We start from the raw sequence: 20,093 nt of genomic DNA on the forward strand, positions 1-20,093 counted from the left end.
ATCTCACTACGAGTGTGCGATGAGAAGAGCGTGATGAGAAACGTCACCTGGCGCAGTGAGCAGCATCCTCACCCTGTATAGATTGTACGGCTCTCTGCTCAGCTCACCGAAATATGTAGCCAGCTGCCAAGCGGCCCTTGTCAATGCCGTACGAGCGAGCGGGCTAGCATTCCAGCTGCACGACGACAAAAAAAACGGTGGAAGACGAGAGAAGGGGTGACGTGCGTAACCGTACGGTGTCGGGTGGGCGGGGGAGACTATCTTCAGTAAGTTTTCCACCAACGGCCACAGAGCCCAGCCAGTGCGCCTCCTGGCCCAACTGTGGGGTTGCCCCGTTTCGCTTTCTCTCCGGGATAAACACACCGCGAAGCACACACATTATTGCCAAGAACGTGAAATAAGGGCGTGTGCGTGCGTGCGTGTGTGTCGGAGGTCGGTGCCGCTACCCTTTGCCGAAACCCCTTACGCCGCATCGCCGATAGTGAGTGGAGAGGTTTGCACTCTAGTAGCATTCGCCGCGACCCAGATGCTGGTGTGATGATGAAGGTGCAATGCAGTGCCCTCCACTGCCTCCTGCACGAGTGCTAGAGCATAGGCAAGGGTAGGTACTCGTCAGCGTAGTAGTGGTTGCTGGTGTTTTGCTGTTTACTAAACTCCATACATTCCTATTCCGCTCTGCTTTGCTAGGACGATGCTGTAGTGTGAACGGGCGGTGCGGGTTCCTGCTCTCGGGTGCCCCTCACGGTTGCAGTCCCTCTGAGGGCAACGAGACTCTAGGACGGGAGTGGTTTGGCTATCGGGTCGCATCAGCATCAAACGGGTACCGCGATAAGGTGCAGCGGTTCCGCGACGTAGTGGAATCAGGCAGACGACGGCGACGACGATGCGGTTCAACAAGCAGGAACTGGTGACGCTCGCTACCCAACCGAGCAACAAGTTCGAGAAGGAGGGACCACTGTTTGTGACGGAGAAGCAGGAGGGTTTCTTCCGGAAAACCGAAGGTAGGTGCTTTTTTCTGCGGTGCGTGCGTGCGTTCGTGCTGTTGTTGTTGATATTGCTGTTTTTGTTGTTGTTGGGAAATGCCCCTGTCCCCCCCCTCCCCCTTCTGTCTCCCTCTCGCTCTCTTTCTCTCTCTCTGTCTCTCTTCTCTCTCGCACATCGATCGCGCACCGGAATACCGGCTTACATATCGAGTGTGATGTGGCCGGCTGGCCTGTGGTTAAAATGAATACCCATCCAAATAACCCCCCTCACCCCTCCCACTTTAACTTTTTACTGTCCATTGCCGTCGCATTCCCGTAATTCGTGAGCACCATTCCAGCTGACCGCTATCTGTGATGATGGATTTTCTATGTTGGCTTGGTATCTGTTGTGTTGGATCCTTATAACAATTACAATCATCGTAGCAATCTCGTGGAAAAGCATAACATACATGATCTGAGTGTGTGTATGTGTTTATATATATGTGTATGTTTGTTTTCATTTGGGGGGGGGGGAATAAAACGGAATGTGGTTTCATTCGCTGTCGCCCGTTGTCAAAGGGCCTTAAAAGGGGTGGGAAGGAGCAGATTGAACTTGCTGACTAAGGCATGTTGGCAGCTCCAGCGTCTCATTAGTTCCCCTCCTGCCATTCCTCCATCCACGCCCCCATTCCGGATGCGTTCTGTTATTCATTCCCCCCTTTCATCCTCCACCTGACCCGGACATCGCACATTAACTGAATCATGCTGATGATGATGATGATGATGATGAATGAAAACAAATAAGCAGGGAAGTACACCGAACAGCAGCAGAAGCCCCAGAAGCAGCAGCATCAGCAACCGCAGCAGCAGCAGCAACAGCAGCATCAGCACCGCCAGCAGCACGTTGGTCGCATTCTGCTGATCCGACAGAAATCACTCAGCTGCATCTCGGGCGGTACGGCTAAAGGTTCGTTTTTCATTTTTCCTTGGCTAGGCGCGACCCGCATCGTTACAGCCAGCAATCGTCGCTTTGTAACCTCCTTCTCGTCCCCTCCTCTCTCTCTCACCACCCCCCACTGACACTCTGGTTACTATGCACTGGTGCACTAGGATGCATCCAGGAATCTTCACGATTGCTATTAACTCCAAATAACACGCATTAGAATCGGCTAACATTGGCGTTTTGTGTGTGTATGGGTGTGTGTATGTGTGTATGTACGTCTGCGTGTAGGAGTGCGCACGTCACCTGACGCACTCCATTTGTGCCACGATCTTTTACCAGATCCGTTAATCACGATTCCATTTTGTTAACCCGGACCATGGCGTCCTCGTCTGCCCCGATAGTATCTCACCCAACACACCGGGATATTGCGCCCTTCCTTCCCCTTGCCTCGGTGGTGGTGAAATACTCACCACAACCCAACTAACCTGCCGCAGTGTATGCCCGTATCGCGCGATTAATCCCGTAGTGCTGTACTATCCAGCAAAGAGCCTTAGTACAAGTGTGTGTGTATGTGTGTGCTTTGTTGTCATCGTCCATCGATTCTTTCGCTTATTTCATGCCATTTCTATCGTTTTGCTCTCTCTCTCTCTCTCTCTCTCTCTCTCTCTCTCTTTCTCTCTCTCTCTTTCTCTCTTTTTTCCTCTCCCTCTCACCCCTTTCCCCATCACAGTTAGCAGCGAAAGGTGGTGCCGATTGCGGGGCAATCTCCTGTTCTACTTCAAATCGAATGATCCGTTCTCGGAGCCCCAAGGCTGCCTCGTACTGGAAAAGTACCAGTGCTTCAAGGTGGACGATGAAAGCGACCCGCAAATCGCAGCCGATGGTTTCGCGTTCTATCTCGGTAAGCCTTCAGCGCATGCGTCTGCTGAAACGACATTCATCTGATTCTGTTCGTTTTTTTGTATCCTGCGCAGAGTTCCAGGATGGGATGCGGCAGCGATTTACAGCCAACACCGAGCAGGAGCGGCTCGAGTGGATGCAAGCGATCGGGCTAGCGGGCTACGACATGAAGCGGGCTCAGCTCAAGTATCTGCGCGAGGAGATCGACCGGAAGCGTGGCATGATCCACGACGTCGACATCGACATGCTGCGGCTGCAGACGGGAAAGGAAATTGGTATGTCCTGCGCGCGCACGCGCTCAATGGCGTGGACGCATGGTTGGTAATCACGTTTCCCGTTCTCCGTCGTTCCACAGATCTGAACGAGGTGCCGATCTGCGAATCGGTGATTTCGTGCGACAATCTACTGTGCGATGGGAACGGCAAACCGCCCAACCCGTCCGTCGTGGTGCAGGTAACGTCGAGCAATCGGTCCGTGTCGGGGTGGATCAAGTATGGGCGCACCGAGGTGATCGAGCGCTCGTCGAACCCGCAGTTCATCTGCACGATACAGTTCCGGGCGTGCGATGGGCTCAACGCGGACTCGCAGATACGCTTCACGGCGTACGATGTGCGCGAGAAGGTCACACAAACGGCGGTACCGATCGGCTGGGCGGAGATAGCGCTCGGTGTGATCGCGGATACGACCCGGCTGCGTATACCGTTACGAACGCAGGTTTGTGGCGAGAGTGCCGGCTTCCTGACCATTGCAACCTGTGCCCCGGACACGGAGCGCCGCACTAGCAATCCACGGTCGCCGATCAAGGCAGCCGGTGCCGGTAGCAGCGGGATCAGCGGTGGAGGCGGTATGGGTGGGTGTATCGCTGGTCCGACCGGTGAGGTGTACGGTCATCGTCGCTCCCAATCGCTACCACCGAAGCTCGGCATCAAACTCTTCATTCCGCCGCCCTCGAAAATCGGGCTCGTCTTCACTAACCCGAGCGTAGGTTTACGTTGCGCACGCACACACACACACGCACGCAAAACTTCCTACTAATTGACCATTGCGCTCCATTTGCAGATGCACACCTATCGGCTGCACTCGGGGCTCGGCGGTGACATTAGCGTGCTGGAGATCATGCTGGAGAGCCAGCTGTGCTACCTGCTGCCGCAGCAGCTGCTCTCCATCTGGATAGCACGCGAGAAGGAACTGTTGCAGGAGATCTCGGGCATGGGCGAGCTCGGAGGCGAGTGGCGTAACCGACAGATGGAGCTGCTGGACAAGCACCTCAAGCTGCTGAAGGACTACTCGCAGGCGAAACAGTACCTCCAGCAGCAGCACCAGCGTGGTAAAGCATTCAAACCGAGCTGCCGGAAGGCGGACGAGACGGTCGAGTTCGCACCGGTCAACCTGCACCTCCAGCGCATGTGGGCTCACAACGATACGCTCAAACGGGCTGGCATTCTCGATGTGATCACGGTCGGTGCGTTCACACGTCACACGGGGCGCTCGAAAACGGGCGGACTGATCAAGCTGCTACAGCAGGTGAAGGATCCACCGCAGGCCGGCGGTGCCGATGCGAGCGAGGCGGCCGGCAGCAGCCACAAGGTGAACGCGGCCAACGATGCGGTGCAGGCCATTAAGCATTTGCGCTCCGAGATAGTGACCATCATGTCGCAGCTATTGCTGCTGGCGCGTTCGAAAAACCCGAAAGGAATGCTGCCCCTGTGCGGTGAGATGATGGCAAAGACGCGCACGCTACTTAACATTTGGGAGCCGGGTCTAGTCGAGGAGGCATTCTCCTTCATCGAGCGGCATCGCATCGTCGACGATACGACGATAGCGGGGGCCACCGGTTCGACCGCTGGGTCAGAGAACCCCGAAGGGCTGGTCGATGGGCTGTCATTCCCGTCGGTGCCGATGTCACCATTCAAGAAGATCACCCAGCAGCTGGGGGCACTCGATCTGAAGTCGCCCGAACTGGAGGACTTTGCCACGCCGCTCGGTCCTCCACCGGACCTCTGGCCGCAGACCAAACTGGGAGGGGGCAGTGGCGGTGGTTTGATGGGCAAGGGTAAATCGCCATCATCGCACGACATCAGCACCACCATCGCGACCATCCAGGACACGTTCAATCAGCTGTCGTTGTACCAGCAGCGGGACGATCACCCAACCAACTACTCCCTACCGGCCTCCTGCTACTTACCGACAGACGAACCATCGACCTCGAAGGTGGGAGGCACCAGTCGGCGAATGACGACTACCGAACAAGCTGGCTCGGCTGGCCTCCGGTTCAACGAAACACACTTCGACGTGAATGGGGCGGTAACATTGCACTCCAATCCCTCGAGTGCCACTTCTCCCACAGCAGGTACCCAGCAAGAGCCACAGCAGCAGCAGCAGCAGCAAAGTAAGAAGGCACTGTACTCGGGCATTTACGATGAGAGCGGGTACTGCGCAGAGAACACGGCCATCGTGCTCGGCCATAACGGTGCCTTCCTCGATACCAGGGTGATGAGCTCGAGCCCCTCGGCCAACTACTATCGGCCAACCGAGGAACCGGAACCGCTCGACTTGACGCAGCTCAACATCGAGGCGAGCGTCATGTGTCTGGTGTCGAAGGTGAAGTTTTTGTGCGGCCGTTGCGGTAGCCCAGCGGTACGGTTACGCTACCCGAAGGGTGGACCGATGCCGCTCGGGTCCACTAGTAGCGGCGAGCTAGTACCACCGCCGGATGTCGTGACCGCACAGCCCGCCCTATCGCATCCGACTGTAAACAGTGAGCAGACAGTGGCGGTCGGTAGTGGTAGTGGCAGCAGCGAGCCGCCGCCGACGACTAGTGGCGTTAGTGCACAGGCGATAGCTATGCTGGCCGCTGGCGAGCAGGCTGCTGCCGCTGCTGGTTCCACCGGCAAGACGTCACTTTCGAGCAAGGATCTGAACCTGGCGCTCACGCAGGCAATCGGTGAGGTAACGCGCAAGGTGAAAAAAGGCAACAAGTTCACGGATGGGCTCGATTTGTCCGCCACCACCGATTGGGCGCTCGAGCTGCGGCCCTCGATGAAGAAGCTAAGGCAGGCGATGGATGGGCTGCTGAAGACGGCCCGGCTAATGCACTCGGTGCAGCGGCTGCAGCAGGACATGAAGAAAACGAGTGCCCTACTGTGCATCATGTACCGGCGGGACGTGTGTTTCTCGCAGGCCCTCACCGCGCTCGTCGCCGGCCTGATGGCTAAACTGTGGGGTCAGAACGTGACGGAGAACTTCATCAGCCTGCTGGTGCAACTCGGGCCGCTTGCCTGCTTCGAGGGGCTGCTATCGCTGTACGGCAACGAGACGGACATGTGGGGCGACATGAGCGTCGCGGTCGAGGATCTTGCCACCGTGACGTTCGCGCTCGTGCGCAGTAACCTGCATCGGGACACGAAGGCGATCCCGGTACCGCGCGTCACCGGCTCCCGGCAAGCCCTGCGCGTTCTGCTGCCGGTACCGGAGTCGGTGTACTGCCATCTGCCTACCAAGGAGGTAGTCACGTTCAGGGTTACACCCGTTTTCTTTAACATTGGCATCAACGAGAAGGCAACGGTGGCTGAAACGCTCGGCTACACGCGCGAACAGCATCGCTCCAACTGGGACAACTACGATCGCCTGAAGCGGTACCATGGCCAGTACCGGCGCGTACCGTTCAACTTCGTCAACCCGGCCTGCTCCGCCAGTCAGGACACACCGACCAAGGTGGCGTACACGGCGCAGCAAAAGGAGTTGCTCGTACCGGAGGCGACGGTGGTGAAGTTTCTGGACGAGCTGGAGGCGGAACTGCGTGCCCACTCGTCCAAGAGCTACCGGGTGCTGCATCGAGCCGAGGATATCACGCGGGCGCTGCAGGGTTTGCGCTTTACCTCGTGCAAGAGCGCCAAAGATCGCACCTCGATGGCGGTCACGCTCGAGCAGTGTCGGGTGCTGCAGCAGGAGTTCCACCTGTCGGCGACTAACGCGCAGAACGTACTTGACACAATGCGCAGGTAAGTAGTATTACTAGCGCCCAACTGTGATCCGGAATCATAACCTCTTTCGTGCCTTTTTTTGTTTGCAGTGAAGGCACCCGCTCCGACAACACGATGAAAAACGTCGGTATACGGAAGTACGCGTTCAATCTGCCGCAAGTGCTCTCACTGCCTAGCGTCTATCGGCCACCAGCTGGTGCGTACGGCAAGGCACAGTCCTAGTACGGACCATTCCCTCCATGTCGGGGTATCTGAATCGTAGGTCTCGTTATGGTGCGTGTTTTCTTGCGTTGTTTAGCTAGTAGAGTACAGGTTTCCGAAACTCATCGTTATATCGTACAAAAGCCTCCTAAACCATCCTTCACCTGGCCCAAAGTCTATTGGATTGGATTAGCTCTTGCCAATTGGACTGTGGACCGTAACCAGGACTGAACCATTACTTAAAGGCACACAAACCAGGCTAGACCACAGGAAGTGCGCGTTGGTTGTACTCTGCTACTTTGCTCAAAGCGCAACATAGCTTACCACCCTTCGGCGCACAGGCACACAGGCTGAGGCTAAGGCAAGGTCGAAAAAAAAATCCCAAAACTAGTTTGGTCAGCCAATACTTAATGCTTACTTGCGGCACACCTTTTTGTTATAATGCGAGCCATTCATTATTATTTCCATTTTTTTGTTGAGTTGAGTTAAGTTTCACCTACGTTGTTAATGCATCATCGTGTCGTTTTTATTTTTAATTGTTTTTTTTTTGTTTAAAGAAGAAGAAGAAACAAGTTAAACAGAGTCTACACGCATCGGACGATCCGATGCCATCGCTTAGTCAGCAGCCTGGCAGAAAAGGCAAACTTAATCGCATCTTATGTCCTCAAACCTCCCCCTCCCCCCAGTATCTACTACGTCGCGTAAGGTTTGGCGACTTCATTTATCCTCAATACTCCTTGCATCGTTGCATCCTTTTACACCGTACCATGTAGTAGTTAAATCTAAGAGGTTATGATTATTATCATTATTATTATTATTATTATTATTATTATTATTATTATTATTATTATTATCATTGGTTTCTCTCGAGCAGACGAACGTAAAGCATACAAAGAAACATTACGGTAGCGCCCGTAAAATGGGCGCAGTACTTTAGGATCCACTCGCCTTGGCGCGGTGGCGCCTGGTAAATCGAAACGAAATCTTCCGCCAGTCACGCCACAACATCATCTATCTCTAGGGTAGGGTACGTGTTTGTTTTACGTTTCTCTATTTGCATTGTTCGTGACATTGACATTTAAAAGGTTGTACCGAACAGTGTGACAAATGCGAAAATGTGAATCCGGGAGAGGCAGACGGCACCCCTCGTGTCCTCCGTGTGCAACAGGTTGGCAGCAAACCGTATGCGGATCCCAGCGATCCACGCTCCACCATCGTGCAGACCCGAGGACTACGCAGGAACCGCAGCTCACAGCACAGTACAGTTAGTGTGTGTGTGTATGTGAACGTCGCCGTCAAATCTGCTGCAAAAACGGTAAGGGAAGGGGTTGGGGTGCGTGACTCTCGAGCTGTCGAGCGAACAGCATCCCCGTGCTCTCCCCCCCCCCCCCCAATTCCTATTTCCCTAACTCTCGGATAGCTCGTATCACAATAAAAAAAAACATCCAATATTTAATTTATGTAAACCAACTAAACCAGCTGGCCGAGTGTCACCGAGCCGCCACGCCATGCAGCATGGCCGTTTTTCCGTACGATGACGTATCCGAAAGAGGAGTTGTATCATGCAGCATGCTCTGCATGATTTGCAACGTGATCCGTGAATGACTGTGCAGACATCTCGTTAGCCTAGTTAGCGGATAGTTTGGATCCCATTCCCATTCCAGCATCCGTCAACAGCAGTCGCAGCAGCAGCAGCAGCCATCGAGTCAAAATCGAGGTGATGGCTCGCCGCTTCGCCGCTGATCCTGGGATGATCCTGGGTGTGGTGTACAGCGGGGCCTAGCCTGGGAGTGCGGATCTGAGAGAGGCGTGGAGATCTCTCTACACCAGCGCTTGTGTTCCATCTCGGTCACGCCCGCTCATACACACATACACACACACACACACACACTCTCGCGCCCACTCGAGACCAGCGACTACCTCTACGCAGTCATCATCCTGCCAATCTCACCGTACTTGGGCGAGGGCTTAAAGGGCCACAAGTACGCCACCCTTCGGAAAGAGAGAGAGAGAATAAGAGAGGGCGAGAGAGAAACCGTTCGAATCACTTGGGACGGCTAACCTTCCCTTCCTTCATCCTCCCCCACCCTGAGAAGGGTGTCTAATTACCTCTGTCCTCAACGCATCGCCAGCTTGCCCAAACCAGAGGCCGCTACCCTGTGGCCGCTATCCCTTGCCATCGAGGGAGGGTATCCCATCCCATCCCCGTATTCCTCATTTCGGCAGGGGTACCTTCGCTGATGTCCGTCGGCTTGGAGCACCAACAAATAGCATCGTGGGCCACTCATTATTACATCTTCTGCTTCTACTCCTCTGCCTGCTCTTCCTCTCCACACCCCGGTGCTCCCCCTACACCGCTTCTACGGGCTCTGGGTAGCGAGCATCTCTCCTTCCCAGCAGCAGCAGCAGCAGCAGCATCAGTAGCAACAGTAGCAGATCCTCGCAGCTGCGCGCTGGTGAACCGCTCGGACCGTTCGCTCGCTTGCAATCAGGGATGAAAAAGGATGCTGCTGCCGATGCTGCCCCGTTACATAAGGGCGCAAATCCTCCAAATCTCTCGTTCAGTTGGAAAGCACTTTCTCTCGCTCTCTCTCTCTCTATATATATATGTATACCTCTTTCTATCTCTATGTCTCTCTCTGCTCTGCTCTCTCTCTCGTATCTCTCGTATCTCTCGTATCTCTCCGCCTCCGCGCACGGAACGAACCAAACCGGTGGCTGGGCGCCGACCTGCGACGCGCTTTCCGTCAGTTCTAGGTGTTCCGCTCTCGGTGACTGACTGACGGTGGTGGTCGATCAGTGCTGCGTACCAAGTAGCCAAGGCTAATCAAAACCAAGGGAGCCATTTTTAGTGAAGGGTTTTTTGGGGGGTGACAGGTGACTGTTACAGTGTGCTTCCCAGTGGACTCCATCCGGGGGCACAAAGCGACACACAGCGGGAGAGTGAAGCCCCGGGTATCGGGAAGATGTGACCGTTGTGACAGAGTGAGGTGAGGTTAGGGCAAAGAAAAAAGGAGGGAGGGGGAGAGGGAGGTGGGTGGTTTAAAGGATCAACAGCACACGCACGGATCGGTTGGGAAATTCCCGGATCCCGGTTACCCGGAAAGGAGCGCCAGCATATCCTGACCAACCGACCGACAGACCAACGACGCATTTTCGTTCCGTTGAAAATCGCTGCCTCCACCAACGCCCTCCAAGAAGAAGGAGGGGCACCACAGATGGTGGCCAGTGCCATTGATCTCTGTGCGTGTGTGTGTGCGTGTGTGTGTGGGTGTGCGTGTGCTTGTGTGTGCGTGTCAATCAACAACTGCTACCAATCAACAATTCAATCCAAACTTCTTGCTCCAACCTACAGCATCCTCATCATCATCATCATCAGCAACAGCAACAGCAGCAGCAGCAGCAGCAGTGCGTGAAACAAGGATACGTTCAGGCTCCTCTATCATGGGCCCCCGGGATGTGAACATTTCCATTCCAATAGTGCATACCAGTGTGCATACCAGTGTGTTTGTGTGTGTGCAGCATAAGTAAAGCAATAAGTAGCAAGTAGTAGCAGCAGCAGCAGTTGTTAATCGGGTGTTGCGAAAAGGGGATACGCCGCGACGCCGTTGAAAAGGGCGTTGTTGTTTCAGCGCGCAGCATCCCCAGCATCCCTAGCGACTGTAAGCATCGGTGCTCGTGTGCGTGCGCACTCGCAACGTGTGCGTGCGTGCGTGCGTGCGTGAGAGTGCGTGCAGGAAGTGACGGCGACAGACCTGAAGGAGGCACTGAAGGAGCGTTTTTAGGGGGGAACAGCTTGTCACACATCCCGGTGCCAGGAGCGTCCGGCCAGCGCCCCAGCGCATGTCGTGCTGGTGAAAAGCATCCGAGTGTGAGACGGAGGGAGGGAGGGAAGGAGGGAGCGAGAGAGGAAGGAAGGAAGGTGTGGAGTGCGGGGTGCGGGGCGATGCACCGCCGCCGCCGCCCAGCCCAGCTTACCAGTGGTCCGGTGCCGCCCACGGCCGCCATCGCTCGCACCATGGGGAAAGGATATAAGAGAAGATGCTAAACAGCGGCCCGGGTTGCGGACGCAGCAGGCAGTAGTAGGCGCAGTAAGGCGGTTTCCGTAGGCAGTTCGCCTACCTTCGCCCGTGGAAGGGGAGGGGTGTTGGGGGTGGTTGGACGCAAGACCCACGGACCCGTGGGGCTGTAGCCCCTGGAACGCGCGGTCGTGGTGGTGGTGGTGGTGGTGGTGAACCTACCCCGAGAGAGAGACACACACACACACGTACGATCGAGGAATAAAGGGGAGCCGAGAGAGGGAGTGGAGGGGGTGGCGGGAGGCAAGAGAAGCACACGAAGCTCTGTGTGCTAGTGGCGTTGGCGTTGTGTGTGTGTGAAAGACCGCGAAAACAAAAGAAGGACCAGCAACAGGGAACGAAGAAGAAGAAGAAGGTGTTGGGGGGGAACTAGTGAAGACTACCCCAAAAGCGGCCACCCCGGACAACATGCAGCAGCAGCGGCAGCAGTGCCAGCGGAAGGTGGGCGAATGGTGGTTGAACTGCAGGCGGTGGCGTAACGGTACGCACGGGGGGCTGACCGTCCTGGTGGGGCTGCTGGTACCGCTACTCGCCCTCCAGTTGTTCCTTGTTGACTTTGGTACGTATCTACCCAGCCCCAAAACCATATGGTCCCACTCTCTCTCCTTCAGCTTCTCCTTCCAGCCAGCTCGTTCCGGGAACCGATTGGGCCAAAATGGCCGACCCCGGGGTATTCCTCTTGGTAGTCCTTCCCTTTTTTATCGGCAACGACTCCTTCCTTCTACATGCATCCCGTCTCCCGTTATAGCTTCCTCCCTGCTTGGAGGTCGACATTGTGGTTATGTGGCCTTTTCGGTTCGCTTCCGCTTGTTTTCTTTTTTGTTTTTTGTTTTTTGTTTTTTTGTTTTTTTGCTTTTTTGTGAGGTTAGATTTCCTTTCTCCCGAGCAGAGATCAGGGACAGGGGGAAAGAGTGAGTGTAGAATTGGCTGGAGACACACACACGCACCCACACACACACACACACACATACACGCACGCGTACACACACACAGGTAGATGGGCGGACGCGTTGGAAGACATTTTTTTTGGGGGCTTTGGGTTTGACACACACACAGACACAGGCGCAGGCACAGGCACAATCTCTCTAGAGAATTTTTGTGAATCGCCTCTCCCCTTCCTCCCCCCCCCCTCTTCCACCAGCCATGCCATGCCTGGATGCTGAGTGGCGGCGCAGGCGCATCCCGGCGCGAACGGGGTTTCCATTCATCAAACTACGCGATTGGGGCGATGTCGGGGTGTAATCTGTCCTTGAAAATCTCGAGTCTCTGTCGCTCACTGGGCAGAGCGACAGTTTTTTTTTTGTTTGTTTGTCAAATTTTCGGTTTTCCTGTTCCACCTCCTGTAATTTTTGTTTTGTTTTTTTTTTGCGGGAGGCTCGATCTCGATCTCGAACAGAAAAAATGGTCGCTGGAATGACTGAATTCCGTTATGTTGTTGCTCTCTTTAACATTATTTCTCTCGCTCTCTTTCTCTCTCTTTTCCGGCCTCGCTAGCGCTGTGTGAGGAGCACACGACGGAGGTGTCGGCCGAAGGGCTGGAACCGCCCGGCCATTACGGGGCTGGCAAGCTGGGCGGCAGCCAGCAGCAGCAGGGCGGCCCGAACAAGCTCGGTGCCGCGTGGCAGATATTCGGTTCGAATGCGATGCGCCAGTCGGAGGGCCGGCTGGTGAAGACGAAGCAGCGGAAGACGAAACCGCACCAGAAGGACAGCCGGGCACCGTTGCCACCGGGCAAGATCATGATGGCACCGCCAAGGCGGCGGAACAGCTTCAACCAGAATGCATCGATCGCGATCGACCGGAGCTCCGGCCTGTCACATCCTCCGATCGGTGGTGGTGGTGTGGGTGCGGGAGGTGGTATGGGCGGCGGTGGTGGTAACGTGTACGGTTCGCTCAACCACTACGACGGCAATCTGTACGGTATTCGGGGTGGGGGCGGCCGACGGGATAACGACGGTATCCGGCCGTTCGGTGAGCGGTTCGGTCCGGTCGGCCAGATTGGTGGTTACCATCGGCATCCGGAGGATGACGTGTTCCGGTCCGAGGATGAACTTTTGCTAGAATCGGCTGGTGCCGGTGGCAACGGAGGCAAAGGAGGCACCGGTGGTGACGGATCCGGGTCGATGGTCGGTGGTTTGCAGCACTGCGACATCAAATGTGAACCGCGCGAGTTCCTGTGCGATAAGAGCTGCGCCTGCATCCACATGGATCTTCACTGCGATGGGCAGGCGGACTGTGTGCTGACGGAGGACGAGCAGAACTGCGAGGCCGTCCATCAGCTGCTGGCCCAGCAGATCAAGGACAACTGCGAGACGAGCGGTACGCACGTGATCTGCGCCACCACGCACACCTGCATCTCGCGTGACTGGCTGTGCGATGGGGATGACGACTGTGGTGACTACACGGACGAGACGCACTGCGGTTCCCGGCTCGACTGCACCGACGGCAAGTTCGAGTGCCAGAACGGGATGTGCATACCGCACGATTGGGTCTGCGATGGCGATAACGACTGCAACGACCTGTCGGACGAGCGCAACTGTACCAAACAGTAAGTGCCGCTTCATCCTGCCCTGCGTAACAACATTGTATAGCAACCATTTGCCTTCGTTCGCCGGAATGTTGCACACTAAACTCTAACAAGTACTTATTTTTTTTGGGGGAGATTTGTTACCAAGCCACACTTTCTAGCATCTCATTCTAGAATCTTTATCTTTTTGTTTTTGTGATCAGAGCAGAGCTCTATTCCTGTGTAAGTGGCTAGTGCTCTAGTCCTTGAATTTCTCGGGATTACATATACAGTATGAAAAAAAAGCTTACATTTTGGCTATTTTCTCCGAACAGCTTTGTCAAAAAATTAATCGTAAATCGCATATCAATAGATTAGTTTTTTATTCTTCTTCATTTCATGCTTTTATATATCGCAAAAATAGAAGAGAAAGGTACGAAAAACACGCGAAAAAACTTTATCCACCCCATACAAAAAAAATGTAAGAAATTGTATAGTATCGTATGGTTTTCTCTTCGAAATAGTCAAATAAGAATTTTTTTCTCTCCATTTCAAGGATGCAGTTTAGTGCCTTGATCTCATACGCATCTTTTAAGACCCTATTGATGGTTCTATCGCCTAAAATAATGTAGTTATGCACCAAGTTACTAAAACTTGGTGAGCATCTCTAAAAACTGAACAACTATTAGTTTGTTAGGTGCTTCTTAGGCGCACAACTCCATCATTTTAGGCGATAGAACCATCGATAGGGTCTCAAAAGATGCGCATGAGATTAAAGAACTAAACTGCATCATTGAAATGGAGAGAAAAAAATATTATTTGACTATTTCGAAGAGAAAACCATTTTTTATTTGGTATAGGGTGGATAAACTTTTTTGTCGCACCTTTCTCTACTATTTTTGTGATAACTTTTTTTCTAGTGGGTCTTGTGGAAAAAAGTAAAAAACAAAATAAATGAACAATAAAATACGAAACTATTGATATACGAATTTTGATTTTCGGACTTAGTTGTTTGGAGAAAACAACCAAAACGTTAAATTCATGCAGGGGTGGATAAACTTTTTTTTCATACTGTATGTAATCCTTGTTAAGTTTTTGCTCAAAGCTCCTATTTTTTGGTGCCGTTTTAAAGTTCGAAAAACGTGTTACTGTTTACGGTTTCGCTTAAATGAGGATGAAAATGATGAAACAAATGAAACAACACAATACCTTAGCCTTCATTCAATATAAGATGTAAGGATTGATCTTCATACATCAGCTTACATCTTAATAAAAGCTGTAATCGTAACTAATGGCAAAACGATCAGCTAAACCTGCCGGTTGCTAAACGAAATGGCACTACGACCGATGCTAATTGAGATTCGGCGACGTCCCCTCGTCCTAATGGCCGCAAGCTTGGTGTGGATGTCTGAATGGTGGCGCCTGATTGCCTGACGGACTGTATGCGTAAACAACAAACGTCTGCCTTTGTTCGACTTAATTGACCAATTAGCGTGTTGTTTTCAAATTTCGGATTTCGTCGAACCTGCAGGCAGTCCTCCTGGGCATCTCCTGTCCTGGAGGCACTTCCCAGGTAGCCCAAATACTAGGTGATTGATCGTTTACTTATCCTCCCCCCTTCCCAGGTGTACCCGTGACGAGTTCCGGTGCAAGGACGGTTCGTGCATCTCGGCGTCGTTCCAGTGCGACGGCGAGACGGACTGCATCGACGAGTCGGACGAGGCGAACTGCGACCAGCCGATGCAGAACTGCCCGGAGGGTGAGTACAAGTGCAAGGGTGCGCTCGGTGGTATGGGTGGCCCCGGGGGCCGCTGCGTGCTGCTGCGGTTCCGGTGCGACGGCGACAACGACTGCGGTGACTGGAGCGACGAGGAGAACTGCCCGAAGAAGCAAGTGGACTGCATGATCAACGAGTTCCGGTGCGACGATGGCGATTGCATACCGCTCCAGTGGCGCTGCGACGACAAGCAGGACTGCAACAATGGCGAGGACGAGAAGAGCTGCCCGGTCGATCGGGTGGCCGGCCACGTCTGCTCGCAGGACGAGTACACCTGCAAGGACGGTCGCTGCATACTGGTACGCTAACCTGCTGCTACCGTTGCTACTACTGCTGCCGCTGCTAATGATTTCATCTCTTCCTCTCTCTCTCTTTCTCTCTCTAGCGTACATGGGTTTGCGATGGTGCAGCCGACTGTCGGCGGGGCGAGGACGAGCAGGACTGCGACATCAAGTGTGAGCTGAACCAGTTCCTCTGCCCAACCGGCACCCGGAACAGTAGCCGCGACTCGTGAGTATTCGGCAAAAAGATCGCCGAAAAAAACAACAAACAAACAAATATCGATTAAAAACCAATATCCAATACAGCTCTAAAAAAATGCATAATTGAAGAGGTTTATAATTTGATATTTAAGTGGTTAAAGAACCGATCAAATGTGCCAGAAACTTATAAAACCACCTTGAAGAACGGTAGGAGGAAGGGAAAGGGAGTTAAGACCAATCTTGCATTTCCCTTCTACCCCCTCCCCCTTGCAGATAGTGGAGATATTAAAATCTCTGAAAGTATACAATTTTTAGAGGTTGTCACATGAGCTTAAATCCCCTGTTTGAAGTGCTTATCGTACAAATTGAACTGTTGTCAACATGTCATACTGTTTTTTGCATGTGCTCGACACTTCTTTACGTAAATTAGTGGACATCATAAGTGACTCCATGCAAAAGTCATACATTTTTCCTTGCATAATGAGGTCTAGTTGTATGCTAGAAAAAAAGGACATATTCGGGCGCAGCATAATGAAAATGGCTGACTTATCTTTATGTATAAAGAAATATGTTTTTTTCCGACATAAAAAACAGCAGATTTGAGGTCCGAACTTCTGGTGTATTGGTTTTTATCGGTTTTTTTACCCAAATATGTACTTCGTTGCATAATTTCAGCGGTTTATAAATAACTATTTCGATGTTTCGAACTTATCCGACAGGGTGTGCATCAACCAGAAGCACGTGTGCGATGGGCATAGCGATTGCGTGAACGGTGAGGACGAGCAGCGGTGCCCGATCGCGCACCCGTGCGGTGCCCATGCCCGCTGCGAGCAGCTCTGCGTCACGGCGTACAGCGGCCGGGAGGAGTGCATGTGCCGGCCGGGCTGGCTACTGCACGGTAACGGCTACAACTGTACCGACATCGACGAGTGCACGATCACGAGCAGCCCGGTTTGCTCGCAGCAGTGCACGAACGTGGCCGGTAGCTTCCGGTGCTCCTGCCAGCCCGGGTACGTGCTGCGACCGGATCAGCGCACCTGCAAGGCGGTCGGTGGTTCGGTGAAGCTGCTGATGGCCAACCGGGCCGACATCCGGCAGGTGTCGCTCAGCAACAACCAGTACACGTCGATCGCGAAGGGGCTACCGAATGCGATCGCCCTCGACTACCACTACCGGCAGGATCTGCTGTTCTGGACCGACGTCTCGATCGATGTCATCAAGCGGTCCCATCTGAACGGGAGCGGTGTGCGGGACGTGGTCAAGTGGGGTCTCGAATCGCCCGGTGGCCTAGCCGTCGACTGGATACACGATCTGCTCTTTTGGACCGATTCCGGGACACGGCGCGTCGAAGTGTCGACCTTCGATGGGCAGATGCGTGCGGTGATTGCTGCGAACGAGCTCGACAAGCCGCGTGCCATTGCCGTCCACCCGGGGAGGGCGACCGTCTTCTGGACCGACTGGGGCACCAGTCCACGCATCGAACGGGCCTACATGGACGGTTCCGAGCGGCAAACGCTCATCTCGGAGGCCATCTTTTGGCCGAACGGTCTCACGATCGATTACACCAGCGACCGGTTGTACTGGGCGGATGCGAAGCACGTGATCGAAAGTGCGGGCCTCGATGGGAGGGGCCGCCGGAAGATACTGAGCAACAACCTACCGCACCCGTTCGCGCTCGCCCTCTTCGAGGATTCGATGTACTGGACCGATTGGCACACGAAAACCATCTCGACCGCGAGCAAGGTAAACGGACGGGGGTTCCGGGTCGTCCACGAAGGGCTCCACTTCCCGATGGGCATCCAGAGCTACCATCCATCCCGCCAACCCGACTACCCGAACCGTTGCCCACCGGCTAGCGATGCGAAGGGTGGCATTGGACGTCGGGGCGGTTGCTCACACCTTTGCCTCCCGAACCGGGCCCATCGGCGGTGTGCCTGTCCCATCGGGCTAACGCTCCGTCCGGATGGCCGTACCTGCTCGACCGTACCGAACAAACTGCTGCTGATCGTACGCAAAAAGGACGTCCGGGTACGGCAGCTCGATAGTCCGAACCCGGTCGATATGGTGCTACCGCTCGATGGCATCAAATCGACGGTCGCGGTCGATTGGTGTAGCCGCACGAACGTCATCTACTGGACGGACGTCGGCAAGAGCATGATCAGCCGGGCGTTCATCAACGGTAGCGGCCAGGAACCGATCATCCGCTCGAACCTCATCTCACCGGCCGGCCTTGCGTTCGATTGGATCACGGAGAAGATCTACTGGACCGATCCGGGCACGAACCGGATCGAGGCGGCCACGACCGATGGGCGCCACCGGGCCCTGCTCATCTGGGAGCGGTTGGATAAACCGCGCGACATCGTCGTGCATCCGGGTGAAGGTTACATGTTCTGGTCGGACTGGGGCTCGAATCCACTGATCGAGCGGGCCGGCATGGATGGCAGTGGCCGGTATACGCTCGTCTCGGAGAACCTCCAGTGGCCGAACGGTCTAGCGCTCGATGTGGACAAACAGCGGCTGTACTTTCTCGACGGTGGCACCAAATCGCTCGAGTACGTCAACTACGATGGGACCGGGCGGAACCGGTTGCTCCAGGAGGGCCTCCACCATCCGTTCGGGCTGGACGTGTACGAACGGCGCGTGTACTGGACCGACTGGGATACGCACAGTATTCAGGTGGCCGATATGTACACGGGGCAGGACCGGCGTACCATCCTGGCCAACAATAGCGATCTCATGGACATCCGCGTTTTTCATCGGAATCGGCGCGACACGCCGAACCCGTGCGCGCACAACAATGGTGGCTGCTCGTACATCTGTTTGCTCAACCCGACCAGCTACAGCTGTGCCTGTCCGATCGGCATTCAACTGAAGGTAAGTCTGCGACTGGACTGCTCCTCTTCCACGCTGCTCGCTACTACTAACGTTTGCATTTAAAAATAAGAGAGACAAAATTTGAATGGTGATAAGACAGAAACTAAGACAGATAATTGAGATCTGTAAACCTGCCTTTGGAAGGTAATTTTATCACCTTTCACACAAAATTCTGACTCCGCCATTCCGAGCACCCTTCCGGTGGTTAGCTGGATTTTTCGACATGAAGGTCGACAACACGTTTGCGCAGTTTGTTTTTATGCAGATATTTCTGTGCTTTTTCGATCAATTCCTTCTCCGTTTTCGCCACAAAATCGACCCAACAGATGCTACAATTTTTGCTGCTACCGAATTTTTCGATGGGATGCAGCTGGTTCGTTGACGTTGGGCTGGTTCACCGATTTGAACTCCATATTGACATTAACCACTCCATATCATCTAATGGTCGCTTCGAGTACCAGAAGTACCGGCCAGATCCCGCCAGGGAACGGTATTCCCATTATTCGTTAGGTACTTTTGCATTTTTTGGTTAGTTGTACCGACCTGCCGGACCATCGCACGCAGCGGTGTAGCCACTTTTCTGTCGATCTTCTTCTTCAGCATCTTTTGGAGCTTCTTGGCGCTCATAGCGTCGTCCATACGGAATCGAGCCATCTCTCGATACTCTAATTGTTGTCCATTAGTACCAGGATGCTTTAGATGCCGAAACAGAAGTCCCCGGCATCTACAAAGTTCCATATGATGTCCATTTCCGACGCGGCGGACTACCTTTTTTTGAATTGCGCAAATGTCAGAACGGAATAGCTTCACTATTTTCGCCATCACTTTTAGATTTCAACTGATAGAGGTTTCAATTTCTTTTGTGAGTAAACTGATAAAATTACCTTCCAAATGCATTTTACAGATCTCAATTATCTGTCTTAGTTTTTTTTTCTTATCACCATTCAAATTTTGTCTCTTTTTTTAATGCAAACGTTACTACTACTACTACTACTACTACCACTACTACTACTACTATTGCCCCCTCCATTACCACAGGACAATGGCAAAACGTGCAAGGCCGGACCGTCCAACTACCTGATTTTCGCACACCGCACCGAGGTCCGCCAGGTGTCGCTGGACAGTGACTACCAGATCGACGTGGTACTGCCGCTACCACCGATCTCGAACGTCGTGGCGCTCGATGTCGACCGCCGGACCGGTGAGATCTACTGGGCCGACACGATCGAGGACGTAATCATGCGTTCGACACCGGACGGGATGCGCATCAAGCAGATCTACAGCGAGAGCATGACCAGTGTCGATGGGCTGGTGATCGACTCGATCGGCCGCAAGGTAAGTGGTTGAAGGGCCCTAATGCCCCATGAACGGAAGGTTTATTGCGGG

General features: G+C 53.8%; 2 protein-coding genes across 4 annotated transcripts in view; both read left to right on the top strand.

Annotated features, from left to right (window-relative positions):
- The first annotated feature begins 190 nt into the window (after positions 1-190).
- On the top strand, positions 191-8,426 carry LOC125954846 (inositol polyphosphate-4-phosphatase type I A). Of its 3 annotated transcripts, none has more exons than XM_049685490.1 (8): positions 191-601; positions 688-1,001; positions 1,768-1,929; positions 2,636-2,806; positions 2,880-3,080; positions 3,161-3,786; positions 3,865-6,806; positions 6,878-8,426. In XM_049685490.1, the coding sequence occupies exons 2-8, from the start codon at positions 884-886 to the stop codon at positions 7,008-7,010; spliced, it is 4,353 nt and encodes a 1,450-aa protein (XP_049541447.1). In that variant the 5' UTR covers positions 191-601; positions 688-883; the 3' UTR covers positions 7,011-8,426. The 3 variants fall into 3 exon arrangements, with proteins under 3 accessions (XP_049541447.1, XP_049541455.1, XP_049541463.1); XM_049685498.1 differs by having other exon boundaries at positions 1,771-1,929; XM_049685506.1 differs by lacking the exon at positions 1,768-1,929 and having other exon boundaries at positions 192-601.
- A 2,476-nt stretch (positions 8,427-10,902) lies between these two features.
- Positions 10,903-20,093, top strand: part of LOC125954778 (low-density lipoprotein receptor-related protein 4) — a 12,971-nt gene continuing 3,780 nt past the window's right edge. Inside the window, exons 1-6 of the mRNA XM_049685370.1 lie at positions 10,903-11,627; positions 12,563-13,616; positions 15,200-15,650; positions 15,737-15,861; positions 16,553-18,707; positions 19,746-20,042. Coding sequence (XP_049541327.1) covers positions 11,477-11,627; positions 12,563-13,616; positions 15,200-15,650; positions 15,737-15,861; positions 16,553-18,707; positions 19,746-20,042 — 4,233 coding nt within the window. The 5' untranslated portion in view covers positions 10,903-11,476. The remainder of the gene's footprint in view (positions 11,628-12,562; positions 13,617-15,199; positions 15,651-15,736; positions 15,862-16,552; positions 18,708-19,745; positions 20,043-20,093) is intronic.

The sequence above is a fragment of the Anopheles darlingi genome, chromosome X, assembly GCF_943734745.1.
Source record: "Anopheles darlingi chromosome X, idAnoDarlMG_H_01, whole genome shotgun sequence".
Taxonomy (NCBI): Eukaryota; Metazoa; Arthropoda; class Insecta; order Diptera; family Culicidae; genus Anopheles; species Anopheles darlingi.

Coding starts and splice junctions, on each gene's coding strand:
- LOC125954846 (XM_049685490.1), top strand. CDS start 884: ATGCGGTTCAACAAGCAGGAACTGGTGACGCTCGCTACCCAACCGAGC. Junction 1,002..1,767: donor TTTCTTCCGGAAAACCGAAG/GTAGGTGCTTTT, acceptor AAAACAAATAAG/CAGGGAAGTACACCGAACAG. Junction 6,807..6,877: donor GTACTTGACACAATGCGCAG/GTAAGTAGTATT, acceptor TTTTGTTTGCAG/TGAAGGCACCCGCTCCGACA.